Genomic DNA, 21,733 nt, shown 5'->3' with positions numbered 1-21,733 from the left:
TTTTACAAGTTTATGTTGGCAATACTAAGAATAATAATAACAATAACATTTTTGGATGCTGCTTCTCATTTTCTAAATGGCTTTCATGTATATTATATTTTACTTGCCATATAATCCTATGTGGTACTATCATTCTTATCTTTCTACCTGAACAGACTGAAGCTCTCTCTAAGAGCTAATGTGACTTGCCTGAAGTTGCTCAGGCAAAATGTCATCCAGAAGGCGGTTGTTCAGTCTTCTAATCCGAGTGCTCTTCCAAAATACAAAGGACTATAGAAAGTTAAAACTCTAATGTCACATTTCTAATTCTCTTGTTTATAATGTCTAAAGTTTCATAAAATTGAAAGTAAAAAAGGCATGATCTCTTGAAAAATAGAATATGGGTTTATATTTTATTGCTATTTTGCTACATTAAGCCTAAGAATAAATGTTAAAAAGGAGACAGCAAGCAGGATATTTTTCAAGGGAAACTGACTGCTCAGAAGGAAAAAGCGATTCCTGGCAAGCAAAGACACAAATTATAGTTTGCTTCATTGTAACATGTGTACCAATCCTTAGGGGAAAAAAATCAGAACACAGATTTTAACTTGATTTAGCCAATAAAATGTAAATCAATTTAAACTGTGATATTATCAAGAAAGGACTACCAAAGGGACATAAATATTTATAGGAAAATATCCAGAAGATAAAGTTACTTAGGTGGCCAAAATATAAGTGCAGCTGCTTCTTGGTTAGAGTCTACCCCAGTCTTCAGGAGACCATCTTGGGGAAATCACCCTTTGTCAAACAATCTGTGACTATCACAGACTAATCCATTTTAAGAGGAAAAAAAATGGTGATGTTGTAAACCAAGTGGTTCATTTTTGAAACGAGGAGTAAAGGAGAACAGAAACGTCATTTTAACTCTGTTTGTTTTTGTCAGGAGCACGAGTAGTTAGAGAAAGTAAAAAATTAAAGATACATTTCTGTAGACAGAATAGTACAGAAGCCATTTTAATTTGCCCAAGGTCAATTAAATAAATTGATTACTTTTTATTATGAATCAACATTTTATTTATTATAGTAAAGAACTCTAATGCAGTAAAGGGTTCCAGGATTATCTAATTAGTGAAAGTTAACATTTATTGAGCCTTTACTACACAGTCCACGCATTATGCTAAATATTTTACATGCATTACCTCATTTAATCTTCCAATTACCTCACTAAAAGCATCACTTCCTCACAGAAAAAAACAAAACAAAACAAAAACAAAAACCCTGACGTTTAGGGAGGTGTGTAATACTCTCAGGCCCACAAAGCTAGAAATGAAGAAATTGGGGTTTGAACACAGGAAGTCTCTTAACCACTATGACACATTGCTTCTTGTGGCAATTTTTGTTTTACATTAAAATTACTTTCCATAAAAAATATCTAAAATCTGAAACTGAGTTTATAGCTATGAGGTATATAGAATTGAGTATGTAACAAATTTTCTAAGTAACAATTGATTATTAAAGAGAATTTGAGATTGTTAATTTGTTATGACTTGGTATCTGTGACTTCAGGAATGTAAAAGTAAATTGTTCTCTTTAGAAATTGACACTTGTTTTTAACTTTTAGAAACCTACTCGTCAAATGATGTACTATTAAAGCCTAAATAAAACTTCAATTTCTGATACACAAGAAGATCCACAGAATACTGCTCTGAATGTATTTGTTTATTTCAAAGACTCTAAGGGAATTTTCAACCAAATCGACTTAAAGTTTAAAGCTTTCATTGCAAAAGGTATGTTTATTCTTTGTCATTCCTATGATCTTCTCATAAGTGACTCCAATTAAATGTGTATTTAGTAAATATTTAGTTAGTAAATGCAGTTTAATGGGGATATATTCTCAAACTATTAAAAATGTTTATCTTTTCAAATTATGTATGCATATAATATCTGTAAGTATTTAATGTCACATATTCATGTGTACATGTAGATGTGGATGTGTGTGTTACATACCAGATAAACACACGTGGGAAGTGAACTGGCAATTCACTCCTCTCCTGAATTTTCTTCAGAACTTACAAGAAAAAAAAAAAAGCAAAAACTGTTTTTTATTTTGTTTTAATTTCTCAGTTGCTCAATGGCCTATATACTCTTCTTAGAATCTGGGAGTGTCTCTCTTGTAATCAATGAGCATATCATAATCCACAGTCCTCTAGAATAAGAGGAAAGCCAAGGAAATAAATGAAGGGCACAGGCCCGTAGAACAAAGCTTGCCAGCAGGCCACTAACATTGGGAAGAACTATTCTCTCCCCACTAAGTAACTCTCGGAGGCTTGTTTAAAGTTTTCAGCAGTCTACCTTTCCGCTCCGCCTCAAAGCTTCTCAGGGGAGATAAGAATACTTCTCAACATGGCAAAAGCCCACCTCCTCAAAGGAGAGGTTAATTATTTCTATGTAATTAACCTCACAAGGAAATTGTTAAGATTAATGAAGCACTGCTTACCAAGTGATTACAAGCTCCTCATGAACTACCACAGAAATATTTGTTTGCAAAAAACACCTACCTGTAATAGTAATAGATTCTGTGTAAATTATCACAATGGCTAATCTATAGACCAACATTTGTAAATCATAGCCTATGTATCTAAAAAATATGTAAGAAGTAAAAGGAGCAAAGGCAGAAGAAAGGGAGAAAGGGAGGGAGGGACTGTGAGAGAAAAGGAAGAAAGAAAAAAGAGGTGGAAAGGAAGACAGGAAGGTGGGCAGGAAAGAAAGACAAAGGCACAGAGAGTAGAATGAGTTTTTACCTGCAGCAAAACCACCATGCCAGAGTGAATGTTTCACACTTAATTCTATAACAATCATGGGTCACCAGAAGACCACTATATCCTCTCTCTAATTTTAAAATGTAGAAAAACTGAAGTATCTTTATGAATAAATTGAAAGAATTGTCTCTTGTACTAAAATATAGAGTTATTATAGTTATTTCACTATCAATTAATTTTAACTAGGCTAAAACAAGATTATTTTGATAAATAATATCTAAAATATGTTCCAAAGTGTCACTAGGAATAAGTGCAAGTGCAGCTACCTCAGAGTACAATGTGGGACAGACATGTGGTTAGTTTTTCCCCAAAAAATATCATTTACTGACACAGCCGTCACATTATTACAGTTGTGTTACAGACACATCACTAATGTACCGAATCACCCTTTAGCACAATCACCACGATTACTCCCCAGTCCTTCTCAACTGGATATTATATAGGTCAGAAAAAGCTAGGTTAGGTTAGGCTTTTTCTGACCTATATAAAAAAACCTAATATTCTCAGTGTCTTAAAACAGGAAATGTTATTCTTTGCTTATGTTTCACGGCCATCACAGACTGACAAGGGTTTAGAGCAGAGACTCCTCTCATTTTTGTCACTCAAGAACTCAAGCTGACAGAGGAACCCCTTCTCTTTAGGTACAGGTCTCCATGCCAGAAATAAACAGACCTTCATGGTTTTACCTTAGCAATGAAATGACTCAGCTCAGAAGTGATCAATGTCACTTTTGCTCACAACTCACTGGCCAGAGCCAGTCACATGACCCCATACAACCACTAGTAGACCAGGAACACAAACCCTGTATGTGCCCAGGATGGTAGAAGTCTGGAACTATTTGGTGAAGAGCATTAATGACACCTCAATCATTCACTTATATCTATGGAATGTCAATGCTAATAAGCTTTTTGTTGTTGTTTTAATAAGATGTATTCAGTTGTGGAATCCATTATGTGGGAACAAACAAAGGAATTAAAAATACTTGTCATTGTTCTAATAATTTCAAATTATTCCAAGAAACCTGACAGTCTGCAATCGAACTATTTGGAGATTAACAAAACAAGAAAGGAGAGAGTCAAAATGAATACCACCCAGATGTATTATTATATTTATAAAGATTTAACATTAGGGCTTCTGAATATTTATCAATTAAAGTTAAAGATTTAAAAAGATTCTAAATTAATATTCATATTTATATAGGTAAACTAGCAAGTGAGCAAAATATATGATTGGAATAAGTTAATTTGCAGGAAGGTCTTTGGAAGCCTAGGGTGGAAGAGGCTTGGAATACAGATGACTACAGACAAAGATGGAGAATGTGGTGCCTACCCTGATGGCCCACAGGGAGCCTCAGCATAACCTGGCTCCAGACAGATCCTGAAAGAAGTGTTTACATCACAGGCACAAGAGGTAGGTCATGAGCAGGTCTCTTATTTGACAAGTGTGACACAGGGTGGAGAAGCAGGGAGTCTCACTGCTGGCCTAAACACAGCATGGCTTCATGACACTAAGGTCTCCATAAAGCAAAAGCAGAGACACTGAGGCCTGGCAGGAGATTGCAAATGCCTGCCAGACAGGATAAGGCATGTGACGAAGTGACAGAGAATGCTTATGGGACACTCCCCAGGATGCATCCAAGATGCCTTAGAAGCACCACAGGGGAGCTGAAAGCTTGCATGGGAGGTGGGAGTTAAACGCAGGCAAACTTGATTATTGTGTTGGATGAGGAAGAACATGGTATGGAGAAAAATGAAGCACAGATACGCGGGCCATAAGATCCTAGACAAATTATGAATTTTGTTCTGAACAAAACACAATAAAAACAAAATGACAATTCTTACACATTCTTGGTGAACACTGAAAATACCAGTTTCCCAAAGGAAAGAAATTCATAACATTAATTTCTTATATGCGGCTTCACATGGAGACTCTAAGATCTATAATTCTGCAGTGATTTTTCAAGTAGAGTTGCCTCTGGTACCAACATAAAAAGAAAGGAGAGACTGACTAGGCAGGACTCTAGGCACCGTGCCCACCTCAACCATAGCAGCTCTGTTTTTAAAAATCTGTTATATATTGGCTTTTACTTAGAAATAAGGTTCTACTGCTAAGGGGGGAAAAAGTTGTGTTTATTCACATCCTACCATTTGCTTGTTTCTTTGGCCTAAATCAGTTCTTCCTATTTAGTGGATCAACTTCTACTCTGCTCCTAAACTCCCATTGCTCCATTTTTGTGGTTTCTGTGGTTTCAGAAAACAGAAACCAGAGGCAAGCACATGTAATATTTATCATGCCTAGAACTCATTTATGGCTTTTACATCCAATTGAACACCAAAATATGGTCATCAGAACGTTCCAGGGAAACCACTAAATAGAATGAAGCCATACATTTTTAAGAGAGTGGATTTTTAACATACTACAAGCTGAAGTATTAAAATGTTCTATTCTGTGCAAATGGAATTATGGTGCTCCACAGCTATTTACTTCATCATATTTGAAAGCAAAGCTTACTGAAAAATAAAAAGGCCATCGTAATTGGCTAATTTCTCAGGCACCACTTAAAAAATACACACAGTTTGCCCTTCAAGTTACAAATACTAAGGCCAGCCAAAGAGAGCTGACCACAGGCTGACACATCTATAAAGGAAGCTGACCTCTCTTAGAAGCCAAAATAAACTAAAATTTCTCAGTCTACAGTGCAGAAGCAAGCAGATCTTTGAAAGTTTGCCATATTTATGTAGAAAGATTATATAAAGTAAAAAGATTTTTGTCTTCCCAAGGTGCCCTCTTTTCCATTTTACAAATAAGAATATGTCCAAAAACATCCAGTATACTTTAAACTTTTGTTGTGTGTTACCTATTTAAAAAATCATAAAACTCTGTTTCAAGGGAAGTCAACCTTGTTTTTGTTTTTTTGTTTTGTTTTTGCAGTTACTTCTTTTCCTCTTGGGCTCCTTTCTTGTGAAAGGCAACACATGGATAAACAAAGAGAAAAAGCAAAAAGCAGTAATTTGCTTTATGAAACTATAAGGGAAAACATAGATGCCTTGATTCCTTCTTTAGAATGAAACAAAGAAGAAATAAAAAATGTTGTATGTGTTTGTGTTTTGTTTTTGTTTTGCTTTGAGAGGATAGTGAGATCAACAGGCTAAATAAAAGTTGGATAGCAATCAAAATTCTCTTTTCATACTATTTTTCCATTATTATAATGATATAAAATTAGAACTAAATCTTAGTCAGGCATTTTTATGTTTTATATGGAAGCCTTGAAATTACTTGATTTTACTTGTCAACTCACTCAAATTTCTTTAAAGGTCCAGGGCAATTAGAATACTCCAGTATCACATCAACACTGAAAAAAAAATTATAAATGATGTATATGAATGTGTATGTATTATGTAATTTAAAAATAGGCTAGACAATCAACAAACCAACAGCCAAATACAGAAACACACTCAGAGGGCCTAAACTCAAAGTAGGTATTAAGATGAACATATGTTGATACTTAAATTTTCATTACTTCTTTAAAATATTATTATCATTTATCTTCTGTTCACTTGGGCTGCTCTATATGCCAATCTGCAAAAGGGCTAATTATAATAAGACCTTTAGCACATTAAATAGAAGGAGCAAAATTTGAAACATTGATTTTGGATCAATTTCATATGTAATGAGAAATCACCTCACTACCACAACCATACACATCTGTATTAGTCAGGGTCCCAGTAAGAGACAGATGTTATCCTCAACTAGGCAATTTGAGAAGGAAGTAAGGCATGGATAGGGGTTGGGGAAACCAAGGAGAGAGAGCTCAGTACCCAGGGCTAGAAAGTGCAGGGAGCCATTACAACCCATAGGTTTAAAGGAATAAGAGGAGTGGTCATCAGAGCTGCAAAGAGGGAAGTCACCTGAAAGAAGCTGTAACCTCCATGAGAGACGCGCAGCCAACTCACAGCAATGCAGAAAGGAGGGGCCCATGTCAAGGTTGATTTTTGCAGGGATGTTGCCCTGCCCACATACACCTGTTCCTAACATCCAGAGAAATAGACACTTTGACCTTGCTCTTTTCTCACCCTCAATGGTATTCCTCAATGTGCCATAGGCAAACAAAAAATGTAAGACATTATTTCTCCACAACACAGATCTTCACAGAAAATGACAATAAAGTGAAAATCCAAAAGGATGATCTTAGTAGATCTAGACATACTCTGAACTTGAAACACATGCTCTTTAAATTTAATAAGCTTAGACAGAAAATCAATAGTTTTTTGTTTAAATAACATATACCAAATAGAATAAAAATCTAATGAATTCATGGAGACTAGTCTGCATTAAGTAGTATGGCAAGTATACTGTAATTATTGTCCTGACTAGAGACCAGGCAATTTTTTCTTTTTATGACTGTGCCTCTTTTAGGTTTATAGAAATGCTACTGCGGGCAAATTCCAAAAAAGTTACATTCAGCTGAGATAATGTTCCCATTATGTATTTGCAAATCCAGGCACCATTAATCAGGTAATATTTGGCCTGGATAATATTAAAAGTACCTTACAAGTCTGAGAATTTGTGATTTAGATTCACAGAAACAGAGGCACTGAGAAAACCTACAGCTCTGAAATTGTTTAGCTTTTTTTTTTTGAATCAATTTGTATTAAATTTTTTTAGAAAAAGGAAGACCGTAGTCTTTATTCTGCATAATCAGTACATGTCAACGGGGCAAATAATATGTGCCTGACACAGTTATTGCCCAGACAAGACAATAAATGCAAAAGAGCTTTGCAAACTGGAAAGCATTTCCTAAATGTTAGGTTGTATTACCTTTTTTTAATGTATGAACTGATTTGAAATGCTTTGCTTCTTCATTTTCATAGGGGTGATCCTTTCTTTAAGAATGTGTTTCATTACAGAACAAATTATTACTGTTTAGGCGTACAAAAGTAGAATTTTTTTTTTAATTTTTAAAAGTATCATAATTTTTAAAGGTATCTTAAAAGGGAGGAACCTCAATAGAAAGGTCATGAAATGAATGCTGTGTACTACTCATCCAGTAAGAATTACCCAGAAAAGCAAATTTTTCTGTGACATTTCTATCACCTTAACATACCTATTGTTAAAAAGTAAATTCACCTAGATAGCTTTCTCTGGTTGACTCCACAATTTTCTTAATGCTTTTTATTATGTCTGAGTGCATTTAAGTTACATTATAAATACTGTAATCTGGTTCCATCAGTCTTCTCATGTCTTTCTCATATTCACATTTGTTCTGTTTTCCAAAACAACGCTCAGGCCTCAAAGAAATTTTTTATTTAGAAGAAATAATTTGAGAATATAATATCCAGAATTAGCTTAGCAGGTAAATTATTTTGACTTAACATGGTAAAAACCCAACAGTAACCATTTTACCTTCATATTTCATAATATGTTCCAAGCATAATTGAATATGTGGCAGAGATCAGTTATGGGGGAAATGCACATCAGCAATATATTAGATTTCAGAAAAGATTCCCATTCACTCAATTAATTTTGAGATAATCAGATGCATACTCATGTATTTACTATGCACTTGTTGCTTACTGCACTTTCTGTGCGAACTAGGAACATATTATTAACTGAACTGTTATGAACATATTATTAATGTTTAACGACTATATACTAGGTCATTCTCTGCAAATAAGCAAAATTCTGCATGACAGTTGAAACATAATTGAACATAGAGCATGTAGCGTTTTATGGCATCTCATAGATGGCATTTGTAATTTTGTTTAGGTAAATATATAAATCTTCAAATAAGCACTAACAAAATTTTTATTTTCAATATGTAAATATATAAGCTTTTGGGAGGATTTGGCAGCTCATTGGTTTGTAACAACTGATCACAATTCAGTGAAAGAAATTTTAGCATAAGTCATACTTTTTTCCAAATGGTTTAATATGAACTGGCATTTCAAGATAATTTCTTTTCAAAATATATCTCAAAACATAATCTTCATTTTGCATAATGCAGCAAAGATTAAAACAGTTGAAAACTATTTAACTTAAATAGCTTTGCTGCCTATCAGCAATGACATCCAAAGGATAGCTTTCCAGGCCTGGGATGACTCACACACCACTAGCTTGATCTATTTGATATATTATTAGTTATGCCTCCATCAACAAAAAGATAGATGCTACATTTTCTTTATGTAATACAAAATAGACACACATTCATGAGGCTTAATGACCCTTTGTTAAATGATCTAAATTCATAGACAAGTTCAAATAGTTAAATGATACTACATCACTATTGATTATAAATTCTCTATGGTTTACAGCAGCCAGCCAAAGACTAGGAATAAAAACAAAATTTCAAAAATGGTATTGATTTCAAAAGAATCTTTTATATTAATGTAGAATAATATAATTTAAAAGATTGGTAAAATCAACTAGATATACTAAATGCCAAGCAATATTGTTATATAAAAGAAATGTGGAAAATGTAAAAAAATCGTTAGTGTTATAACTGTAAAGAATATAGTCAAATAAAATCCTACTTCACAAAGAAATATTATCAGCAGTTTCAAACATAGGGAAAAATGCCCTGGTGAAAATTTATTTCACCTATGATGCACAGGTTACAAAAAGAATTCTATGCTTAATGTATGAAGCTACAGATTATCATATTGAGGAGCTACTACACCTAATACATCAAACAACTTCACTATTAACAGTATTCTTTTGTTTCAATTTTGTTTTGTTTATTCAGATTTTCAACAATACTCATATAAAAATAATGGAAATCTTTTTTAAAACTTCCAACCCAAATTCCCTTCTCTAGTACCCAGGTTTACACTCATTAACAAAAGGATTCAATACATAAAACATGAGGGCTAAGTACTCAGTAGACTCCTAATCACTAAATAAATAAATGCTTGTATAACAAGGAACACACCAAGGAAGGAATGCTTTTAAGCCAATGGTATGACTGTTCTTCTCCCAATAAAACACACACAAACACACACACACACACACTCACACACTTAAAGCAAGGTATCAAATGGCTCCCAAAACTTTGCAGATCCACCTAATTTCCATGTAGCATCACATGGTTACTAAAGTCACTTCTCTTTGCTATTCCTCCTCCCCCAGCTGAAAACAAAAACAAAACAAAATAAAATGGATTCCAGTTCTATATATGGAAGATGTATTAAAGTCCTCCCCCTCCAAAAAACCCTAAAACCAGCAACAAAAGAAACATATGAGCACTATGCAAATTTAGCTTATCAATATTGACTTTTTCCATCCTGCACATAGGTCATCATGTCTGGATTGTTTTACTGTATATTAAATATAAAAATTATAAACATTTTATGACAAAATTTTATAAGAATATAGAAATGTCTGAAATATGAGTTTTAATCAGGAACTGTTTTGGTCCATGAAAGGTTGAAGGAGGGTGTTTGAGGGAAAAGAAACAGGCAGCGCCATTTACCAAGGGTCTGCCATAACTTGAGCAATGTGCTAAGTGTTTTACACGTGCAATCTCATTTAATATAACACTCCATTACAGTAGGTATTATTCCCATTTTATTAAAGAGTTAAGCTCAGTCACTTATCAAAGGTGCTACCAAGTGGCTGAGTCATTTTAGGAATCCAAGTCTATCTTACATCAAATCATTCTTTTCGTCTCAAGGAAGTGACTCACTTAAAAAATTTAATACCTCTCTGATTTCTTCTCAGTTAATTGAATTGGGAAGAAATTTCCACAGGCACTGATAGGAAGCAAAACATTCCAAGCCATTAATTTTATTAGCTTTTTTTAATACATGATGTCATTTCCGGTATTCCTGTACCCTGAGAAATAAGCATTACTAACATAATCTGAGAGGAAGAAAGGGGTAATAAAGAGCAATAGTGATAACATGGAAAAATACATTAAAACTTAGCTCTTTCTGGTTCATGATATTAAAACCCAGCACATACTATTTTAAAAAAGTAAGAGACATTTATTTTTTAATGAACACTGATTTCTGATCCAAGGGCCAGATTATTTTTATGGGTACTATATACCAGACTGATTCTAAAGAAAACTATGTTTTACAAAAGTAGCAATCTGGGGGGGAAAAATCAGTTTAACAAGAAAATTGCTTCTAGTAGAAAACAAAGTAAATAAAAATATGCATAAAGCTGGATTCTAAGTGAAGAAAAATTGCTATCACAATCTTAAAACTAACTTGCAGTACATTTATCTACAGCTGCCATAAAAATCCACTGAAACACACATTGTTGGCACATGTGTACATACTTTGAACACGTGCATGAAAGCATACGTCACTTGAATTTTCATGTACGGCTTAATATTTATTTTAATCTGTGGTCTACAAAAATGTGTTATCACATAATAGAGTTTTCTTTTATGAAGTCTGCTGTATATATGAGCTGCTTCCTAAATTGGCAAAATTCTAAGATGGCAAAAGGAATAAGTGTGGTATTTTACTTGACCAGGTCTACAATTTAAATTCTATCATTATTGTATTTGTAGATCATAATCAAAAATGAATAACAGAAGCACTGAATGTGACATACAAATACTCTTTTGTTTTCCTGTTTCTTGGAAAGACACTGCAGATGTCTGTCTTCAAACTGTGGAAGAGAGGATTTGGGAAATGTATTACTCTACAAGTGATGCTAGGGTCAGAAGAGAGAAACAGAGAGAAAAATAAAGATAGATAAACAGACAGAAATTGGCAAATCTTCTTACAACTTTTTTCTACATTGCCATGTCTTGCAAGTTATATTCATCATTAGTGTTAAAATATTAGTATTTTAAAATAAGTACATATAAAACTAAGAATATTGGTCAAGAACTCCATTCTTCTTGTTTTAAAATAAGTTATTAAATACACCTTAGAGATCAGAAATTAATATCAATAATGCATTAATGCAACTGGAAATGATAAAAATGGTAGCCATCTTCCCCTAAGAAAGGAGTAAAAGGTGGTTGCCTTCTCAAAGTGATGTATTTTTATTCTTTTGATTGTAATCAATTGCTATCTTTCCTATTAAGATATTTTTGTTTTGTTCATTTAACATTCACTTTAACCTGTATTTACTGAAACCCTATTTAGACTGTGCTAGACAATTGAAAAACCCAGGTTGTTTTTTACTTGAAGAAGTCGAAGTGTGATGGATTAAGATGGAAATATAAATGGAAAATCATACTGCAATATGACAAATGCAAGAACAGAAGTACAGTATGTGCAAAAGGTTATAGGATCCAACAAAGGGGCAGGGCAAACTATCATGCTCTGTTTCTTCAAGGAACAACAGATCCAATAAGTTTCCACATTCTGGTAAAGGGTATGGAACCATGGCAGTCATTTACAAAGGAAGTAAGATCAAAGGTGCGTAAAGAGGAAAGTGAAAGATGGTGCAAAAAAGTAATGTTGAGGGCAGATAGAGCAAAGGTAGAAAGAAATGAGGACAATTAAACCCATAAAGACACAAATTTCTCTAGACTGCAAATATGTGCCTAAAAATGCAACCACACACAGACTTGGACGAAAGTTTACACAGGCACATAGGGAGACTTCCCTTGAGTGGTAGAATACCAAGGATTAGGCAGAATGGAAAGACAAATGAGTATGTGTGTTCAGATTTCCTGGAATCTATACAGGGATCCCAATTTCCTTTCACATAAGTGGAGCCATTGATGTTGGTAGGAAACAAAGATTCCATTAAGGCTTATTATGTGATTTAGATATCCTGGTGTGGAATTTTTCTGCCCAAACTGTTTTAATTATTTTTAATGAAGTGGTAAGAAACAAGATCTTATACCACATTTTATATCTTAGCTATATAGTCCAGAATTATCTTCAGTAAAAGAATCCTATAAAGCATAGTAAAGGCCTCAGGGAAACTAAAGATGACTTTATGAATAAATGCCAGTCTTTCCCCAGACTTGTATCTAAAAACCTGGTAAATAGCAATGTTATTTGAGTTCCCTTTAAAAAAACAGATCCATTATGTGTTGACAGGTTTAAAAAAAAAAACTGCCTGAAATAAGACATCATTATTTGGGGAAAAAAAAAAAAAAAAAAAGGCTTCATTTTGTTGATTTACTTGACTTTCACAATTTCACATAAAAATTAGGAAAATGACAAACAAGTTTCCATAATTACATGCCACCCATGTCAAAATGATCCTAAATAAGGAAATTCTTCAATGTACTAAAATGTAATACTTTAATGAAGCATCAAATAATTTACTTATATGATGTATTCAAGATAACATCTGTAATTGTTAGTGTCACTAAAAACAGTACAGGTTTTCTTCTTGCTGTTTTCTGGCTATGAAATTTTTCAGTACATGAATGTAGTATTAAACAATGTTCTAGTAAAGAATGTTCTATCTCAAAGTAGACGTCCCATTCCTGAGTGTCTGTTTTCTCAACACTAAATGTGATTTTGTAATTCCAATGGACACATTCACAATATTCGACATTTGTTATGTCTTTGCCATCACCATCAGTATCACACAAAACAAGCTAGAATTGCCATCTACTAAGTGTGAAGACTCTTCCGTCAAATTTGTGCCACTTCTATGATGTAATACAAGTGGAAAATATTTCTACTCGAGGTAGGCCCTCTGACTCACTATTTATTGCAGTGAATAAAATGGAAGTCAAAAACTGTGGAGAGTCATCTTGTATTCATGCCTTTGATGACATACAGGAGAGTTTGACTATTTTACCATAGAAAATAGAAATCATCACGTAAGATAAAATATAAGTAGCATTTTCAGAACCTCATTTTAAAAGCTGGAATTACATGTTATCATATAAAATGACACTTTAGAATAAAATTAGATATGGGTAGCAGGACTATATGTAATTATTAACCTTAAGCCCTAAGAATGTCATTATGTGGTAGTTTATTTCAAATGGTATTAAATAATCCTTTCATAATAGTTTATATGTCATTCACATCAAATATTTAAGATTTAATACACTTTGTGTCAATTTGACTAAATCAAGAGTCCATAGATCTTCAATCCCTTTCCTACAATGCAGCATAGCCAAAAAGGTGTTCTTTGAGTAAGGTAACAAGTGCTGCATGTATTTTATAAGAATTACTTACAAAGGCATCAGCTACAATTATGTCATCAGGAATTATTCATCCTTACCTCTCTGACTGAGAGTACCTAAATGATTAAAGAGCTCAAATTCAGAATACAGACAAAATAGGCTGTGCAATTTTACTGATACAGCATATATTGCACCCCTATTATATAAACTTTTTCTAGTCCAGCTCTATTAACATTATAATAATCTTAGTCATTAATTTGCATATGGCAGTATTTCATTCTCATTTTGCCAGTGAATTAGGGACGAGAAATATACATTCTCTCACGTGATTTATGAATCTTACATCTAAAATCACTCTTATTCATTTACAAAACAAGTGGCTATCTAGCACAGATTCTATAAATCCCAGCATTGCCTTAACCCATATCTCATGATCATGACCAAAAAAATCATTGAAAATCATGCTTAATGTACGGACAACAACTTGGTTTTTGTCACTCGTTATCTTTCACATTAAAAGGGCTGCAAAACTGGATTCACTCTCCATTGTCATCAGGAGTCAATCTGATGACAGAATTTTAACCATTGAAGAAACAGATTTTCTAAATTTTATTAAAACAACAATAAAACAAAAACTAGATTCTGATATTAATTGTTTTATTAGCCAGCTTATTACATCACATTTTCTTGTGTGTACTGTATCTTCTTATTCTAGGGGACACTAATTAGTTTTAAATGATGTTAAATACCATCCCTGCAGTTGCAAGTGTTTCACTGGGATTTTTACTAGAGAAAAGAACTCTGTAATTTAAAACCACTTTGTTTTCTTCAGGCACAGCTGTTACTGAGACACTAACCTGTAGAAATCTTAAAGGTTTTCACTCTTATCTCTTTGCCATTAGTCTGCATTTATTTTCTAACAGGGCTTTTCCCCTTGTACCATTGCTCTTCCATAATTCCCATCCCTTAAATTGCAGCCAGCAGAGAAAAGGCATTAAGCTAGTCCCTTCTCCACCACTCCCTCCCTTTAAAGCCTTGGCTACCCTTAAAGAAAATTCTCCAACAACGTGTCAATTTTATATTGGCCACAAAGACAACTTCTGTTGGGGGAGGGAAGGAAAGAGGGACTGGAGCTTGGCTGTCCCTTTCCACAGACAGGGATCTTTGTGGTGATCAGAAAACATTTCCTGCATAAGAAATCAACACACTCTCTGGTTGCAGGGTTGGGGAGCAAGAACGAATTTGTGTCAGCCCTGTCCTCAAAGAAATGGAACACATCCATTAACCTTCCAAATAGGAAAGTCATTTTTCTCCTAATATGTCACGCTTTTTTGCATTATTAAACATAATCCACAATCACAAATCCTCTAGTAGCTCCCCCACTGGGGAATGGGCTAAAGCTACAATCACTCCTGCACTTTTTTTTTCCTCTGCATTTCCGTTGCACTGTTTTGTTTTGTTTTGTTTTTTTCCCATCTAGCTTATCTCTGAGATGTTCCCTCTCTCTTCCTGCATATCAACAGGAGACCAAAATGAAGAGATCAAAAACTCACTAGCAAGAGGCAGTTAGGGTCTTAAAGGATCAATCCGTATGTGCTTTAATCCCGCGCCCCCCTCCCCCGCCCGCAGATGTCTTCACAGCCAGAAGACCTGAAGAGTTTGCACTTCTAGTGGGTTTCTCTTGACACATGCAAGAGTGAGTGCGTGGGATTTTTGTGCCAAGCACCTCAAACAAAATTCCAGGCCTGAGGAGAAGGGAAGCTCCCCTGTCTTCATGTGTCAGAAAGTAATTAGTCCAAACAGGCATGCTGAGCTTGCATCACCTTTTAGTCATGTTGCCCCAATTTCAAATCTGGAAAGGGGTGGGGAGTGAGAGGTAGGGCACAGAGAGGTCATAAGAGAGAGGAAGCGAAGGGGACTTGTCGGGCTGGAGAAGAAAGGAGATGTCTACAAATCTATTTCACAGGTGGAATGTGTGTGTGTGTGTGTGAGAGAGAGAGAGAGAGACAGAGAGGAGTGTGTGTGTGTGTGTGTGTGTAGTGTATAGGTCTCCCCTGGGGCTGCAGCCTGAATAAAGCACCCCTTTCCTTCCTAACCAACCTCCAGCTTAAGCTGTCCATGTTTCTGCATCTCTTTTCTCCTGAATATTCTGCCCGCACTTCCGGGGTATATTGCTGAGCTATACTGTTCTCACTGCCTCATCTCTAAAACCTTGAAACCTAAAACTATCTCAAGAGACCTCTCTCAGTGAAGATCACAAATCAAATGAGTCCAAAGATGACAGTAAAGGAGCAATGATTAGGCCTGTGTGTTGAAACAGTACATTTTTAACTTCACCCCCCAAATGTCCTCCCTCCACCCCCGCCCCCATCTTCCCCTCTCCTTTGGTCATTTACCTTCTTTGGGTGGTCGCTTGGCCTCCCTGGTAAGATTGCAGACTTGGGTGGTTTGCAGCTCCTGGGTCAGGCAGCCTTCCGTCTGCTCATTCAAGGGTAACACCACGTTATTTAACAAAACGAGCGACTGGTCGTCGAGCCCCCACTCTCCCAAATGCTGAGGGCAGGTGCATTTTGTATACATGATCCCACATGATTCTGTTCTCCCATTTTCTGATTTTAAGCAGCTCTCCAACCAAGTGCATAATACATGGCAACCAAACTGGCTTGGGCTCACCTTGTTCAATACCAAAAACTCAAAAAAAGATTTCTGATCGTCTTCCCCTTTTTTCTGTAATCCTGGGAAATCAGTTGGAAATACCCGACGTATTTGAATAAAATTTTTATCATACTGTAGAAAAACGAAAGCATTCTTGGAATCGCAGAGTTGCATTATAGAATGATTCTTTCTTAAGAGATCCTTTATCTTTTCATGGGAAAAATGATCAAACTGATAAGCCAGGAGGGAAAAGTTAGAGCAGCTAAGGTCCTTTTTGGAAAATTTCAGGTAAATGCTATATTTGGTTGGATCTGGATTTTCCAGCGTCCAAGTGCAATTTGTAAAGTTTTTGGGAAACATTTCACTTACAGAATACGATCCATAAATGACTCCCTTCACCAAAGTTGAACACCAGAAGTCTTGGGCAGCATTAAATCCAAACATAACCAGAAGATAGGTGGAAAATATATAAATCAGCAGGTTACGAATAGCCTTCATCCTATGTCATTTGGCCTGTAAAAATGGTAATGAAAGTAAAATGCAAGTAGGAGTCTACACGCATTGACAAAATAAACTCCTTTCAGTATTACAGCCAGCGGTTTTCAAGATTTCAGTTAAAAAAAAAAAAAAAAACCTTTTTTAAAAGAAGGGCAGGTAATTTTTATTTTTTAACGCTGGGAAATTATCTGTTGCTGTGTGAACAGCGCCCTCACGTGGCCATTCACAATGGTCAAATTCTCAATGTTCAATTTAAAAATAACATTTAATAGATTATTAATAAGAATGCCCTAACTTATCTACCAGGATTTCCTCCATGTCCATTATCATTCCAGAGGATGAAGATAGATAACATGGTGTATTTCAGCATCATAACCTAAATGTTAATCGTTGAAATATTTTTAATCAGTCTATACAACCTTTTCTCTCCCTCTGTCCTCTGCCTGAAGTAAACATCACACAAAATCTAATCTGATAATCTGGGAACAGCTGTCATCACATTATTTCTTTTATCTTAAATGTGAAAAGTAATTACGATTAGTTATAGCCACAATTTTAAAAGCACAAATGATAATTTGTTACAGATGTAACATCATCTCCCAAATGTCCCTACTTGCCTTTGCAGGGGCCACCATGTGAACTGATGAGAAATTCCTGTGCAAAAACAGGGGCATGCAAGTGGATTAACAGAATTTTAAAACCATCATCCGAGAAAGGGCATAGATGGGTAAATACATAGAGAAGACTTGTTGTTCAACAGCAACACTAAGAACTAGGATTTAAGGTACTCATTTCAATGTGACATGCCCTCTTGGGATACATAAAGTGGATCACTGTATTACTATCTGTATCCAAAGGCGATGTCAGTGAAAAATCCCAGAACCGCAGTAATTGAGCTGGCTTCAGTCTTTTAATTTTTTTTTTAATTAGGGCTATTTTATCTGGAGTTATTGACTGTAATTCAGGCTTTGCACATGGTAAATGAAAGACATTAGCATTCTCTTTCCTAGCAGATTTCAATTATTGAATTGCTCCCTTTCCATCAACAGCTCCAAAGCTCCTCTTTTCTTTTCTTTTCTTTCTTTCTTTCTTATTTTTTTTTTAACCCTGGCCTTGTATAATAAAGTAGTCCTTGGTTATATTTACCTCTGTAAGTTGTTATCCAAAAATAACTTGAATATTTTTCAGCGTTAACCTTTAAGAAGTTATTTCTTAGAATAAATGACAGTGCTTTTTTTGTGTGTTTGTTTAGCCTTTGAGCTGATAAAACTGATGCCAAGTTAATTTTAAGTCTTTAGGCTGCAGTCTCTTCCACTGTTCTGTAAACAGAGACAGACATACAGACATACAGATAGTTAAGAGTTTTCATGCCTTTGCCTGGCTCCTCTCTGAACCAAAGGATAAAACCCTCTTCCTTCCCATTGCATAACACACACCAACGCATGCACACCAAATCCAGCGACCGAAGTCCCTGAAGACAAACTGCATTTTTTAGATTATAATCCAAATTCTATGTCTTGATATAGGCAAAAACAGCCCCAACTCTAAATTTCTATATAGCAGCAGTTTATAACACCAGAATTGCTGGGACTATCAAAACAATGTTCTCGGTTTCAAACACACAGCTCAATGAATAATGCATTTTATTCTTGACAAAATAAAGCCAATGAGCATTTAAAGGCTAAAAAACAAGGAAAGTTGTAAAAATTTCTGGAAATAATTTCCTCCTTTTTTTGCTGTGGCACTTTGCAGGCAATGCAGGTCTGCGCAGTGTTCTTCAGGATAGTGTAGGCGTTGAGAGCCAATGTGACAATAAGTGTCTAAATTAGGAATTCCATCCATGAAAGGGGGCTTCATTTTATAATCAGGCACTCAAAAAGAGGTCGTATTTCTTTTCCTAATGAAATTCGTACTTTTGCTACCATTTATTTGACAGTGCATGTCTGCAATGCCGTGCTCATCAATGATCAGAGTGAGGAAATAGCTCTGATTGCACTTTCATGCATGCTCAAGAGCACCCTCAATAGAATGCTTTTTATTTTTAATCAGTCTTGGTGTACAGAGTCTTGTTTTGTTCTTAAATAATAAAAAATGAATCATTGGCCCTCCCCCCTTTCAGACTGCAGGGCCAGTTCAAACAACTGTTTTTCCCTCTTAAAGAAAGAAGGGTGGGGGGTGTCGAAGGGCTGGCCACCGAGGTGTCAAGGATGTTGCATTTATTTATTTATTTATTTGTCTCTTCCTGAGAAGCAAACCATCACTGAGTTTAGCTATTCTCAAAACTGATTTTCTGGGAGACACTTTAGTCGAACATAGACGGCGCCATCACTCCACTGATTTTTTTCCCCCACTGGAAAACCCACTGCCTCCTCTTATATTAACTTCCTTTTAACCTAAATCCCCCCCCCCCATAAAATTACCCCAATCACGCACAACTGCCAGGTTTTCTAGGTCTCTCTGCTTATTCCTTCCGACCCAGCAAATCTCCTGAAAACCAGACTTCTCTAACTTTTCAACTGCGGCGTTTAAGTAAATGCAGACAGTTAGATCTGCTCGCAGCCTCCCCATTCGCCAGCAACAGCCTTTCTGTTCCCCGTCCTCCCTTCCCAAACATCAAGCCCACAGCTCCTCGGTGGCAACCCCCGGCAGAGGGAAGGTGACCCCTGGACCCCCTTCCTTACCTTCCACTCCGAAAGCTCAGGGAGGCTCTTGCTCTAAGACACCAGCACAGGCACGCGTCCCAGCAACAGTGACGGAGAGACTCCCCTTCGGTCCCAATCACCGTTGCCCATTTTCCCCGGCTCAGCTTCAAAAATAAGGTTTATTTTTCAAGATGCACACATAGGAGAAGCAAAAGATGGGGGGGGGGAGTCAAAGGGGGGTAGAAAAAAAGCCACCAGGCGCCCAGAGCCTTGTGCCGTATCCAACAGAAACCCACCTCCAAACCGAGGGGGGAGAAGGGAGGAAGAAGCCCCCCCGAAGGGAGACTCTATGGAACTCCCCAAAATATAAGTGGCTTAAGAGCGAAGATTTGTTTTACCAAATCTACCCCCCAACAAACCGATGAGCCAAGAAGCAAAGAAAGCGCTGAGACGAGAAGTGACCGGCGGCGGCGGCGGCGGCGGCTATGGCAGATTTGTTGGGGCGGTGGGTTTATTACAGGAGTATTCGTGGTCGGATCGGAAGGCTCGAGCTTATGCTTTTTCCTCTTTCCGCTTTCCTCCCTCCTCCTCCCCCCCGCAGGTACTGGTGGACGGACAGCGACTAAGGAGAGGGGGAAAAATCCTTGGCTGGTGATGTCGGAAAGCTGCTTGAATGCCCAGCGAGGAGGGAGGCGCGAGAGGGAGCGAGATAGTAAAGCTCTGTCTCGGGTGTGCGCTCGGGCGCGCGGCGCTCGCTCTCCCCGGGGCACGCGCGCGGGCAGGGCGCGTTCCCCGGGCGCGCGTCCCCGCGGCGGCCCGCCGCGTGTTCGCGGGCGGGCGGGCGCGCGCGTCCCCGGGCGCCGCGCGACCCGCGCCGGCACCAGTGCGGTGCGCCCAGCGGCCGGCCGGCGTCTCCGCTCGCGCCTCGCGGCCGCGGCGCCTGCCCGGATCTCTGCCTCCCGAGGGCGCGGGCGGGTGTGTGCGCGAGAAGGCGAGGGGGGCGGCGGGCCGGGAGAGGAGGGAGTCCCGGCGGGAGGGCGGGAGAGAGGCGGGCGGGAGGGGGTGGGGGTCTCCGCGGAGCTCCAGCCAGGGCTGCGGTGCGCCTGCACGTCACGGCTACTCAAACCCAAGCACGTCCCGAAAGCGGTATTTTCTGCGTCTGGGAGGGTTTTGCATCCTCAGTTCCCACCGCTGAGGCTGGCGGCGACCGACTGTAAGAGAAACTCACTGGGAGGCGAGGCAGGGGGGTGCGCAGGACGGGAAGGCGACTCTGAGGGCTGGGAAGTGAATGCTGGACTTGATCGTCTTTCTCTTTCTGTCTTTCAGCACCGACCTGTCGCAGCCAGAGAGCTGTCATTTCAGCACCGGGATTCAGAATTGATCCAGTCCTCCGCGGAGGGGGCACATCCCAGCTCCCGAACTGCTGCGAGTCTCCGGCTGGAACAATAGTAGTTTTTCTCAGCGACGCTGCAATTAACATCTTATTTGTTCTGGCTCCAATACAGGCTTTGTCAGGACCGCGGTGCAGCGACCGAGGTTGGGCTTTTGCATTGCTTTCTGCTTGGCAGTGGGATCATGGTGGTGGGGTCTAAACTTTTGTTTGGTTTCGTATTCTTAATGTATCTGAGTCTTTTTCAAGTTTCCCTAGTAACAGGTTTGGGAACGGGGTGGGAAGAAACGAGAAAAAGGGGGAGGAGAGCTACCAGATTCTCCATATAGACGGAGGAAAGGGATACATTTCCACCACCCCTCCACCTTTTTATTATTTATCTATTTATTTATATATTTATTTTGCTTCCTGGACAGTTGGCTGACGAAGTATTTGATGAACTAGCTTCAGATACATGCCGCAAAAGGTCATTCGCCTCCTGATTATGTCTCCGCTTGTAAACGCAGTTGGTGGTTTGCAAAACAAGTGCTAAAATAGTGCGGTGATGTGGTGGGAGGAGATCATAATGGGTAATTCATATAAAGTGTCGGAGTTTTCCAAAGGGTGAGTTGCTTGAGCGGCAGGTGAAGTTGAATAAAGCAATTTTCCGTTATTTTTTCTCCTCACTCGTTTGCATTTTTTCTTTCTC

The 21,733-nt window shown here is 37.5% G+C and overlaps 2 protein-coding genes across 2 annotated transcripts in view; both read right to left on the bottom strand.

Moving 5' to 3' along the window:
- Positions 1-20,402, bottom strand: part of ADGRB3 (adhesion G protein-coupled receptor B3) — a 683,715-nt gene extending 663,313 nt beyond the window's left edge. The window contains exons 1-3 of the mRNA XM_069487813.1: positions 19,695-20,402; positions 18,160-18,332; positions 16,257-17,028 (exon numbers count right to left, since the gene is read on the bottom strand). Coding sequence (XP_069343914.1) covers positions 16,257-17,013 — 757 coding nt within the window. The 5' untranslated portion in view covers positions 17,014-17,028; positions 18,160-18,332; positions 19,695-20,402. The remainder of the gene's footprint in view (positions 1-16,256; positions 17,029-18,159; positions 18,333-19,694) is intronic.
- LOC138395218 (uncharacterized) lies at positions 17,009-19,805 on the bottom strand. Its single transcript, XM_069487814.1, has 2 exons — positions 19,695-19,805; positions 17,009-17,028 (listed from the first exon to the last, which is right to left on the bottom strand). Exon 1 carries the CDS (start codon positions 19,803-19,805, stop codon positions 19,728-19,730), a length of 78 nt encoding a protein of 25 aa, XP_069343915.1. The 3' UTR covers positions 17,009-17,028; positions 19,695-19,727.
- Positions 20,403-21,733: the final 1,331 nt, after the last annotated feature.

This window comes from Eulemur rufifrons, chromosome 15 (genome assembly GCF_041146395.1).
Source record: "Eulemur rufifrons isolate Redbay chromosome 15, OSU_ERuf_1, whole genome shotgun sequence".
Lineage (NCBI taxonomy): Eukaryota > Metazoa > Chordata > Mammalia > Primates > Lemuridae > Eulemur > Eulemur rufifrons.
Note: the sequence above shows the minus strand (reverse complement) of the source record. Positions and strands in the feature narration are given on the sequence as shown.

What these genes read in the sequence shown, in the direction of transcription:
- LOC138395218 (XM_069487814.1), bottom strand. Translation starts at nt 19,805, where the DNA reads ATGGGCAACGGTGATTGGGACCGAAGGGGAGTCTCTCCGTCACTGTTG.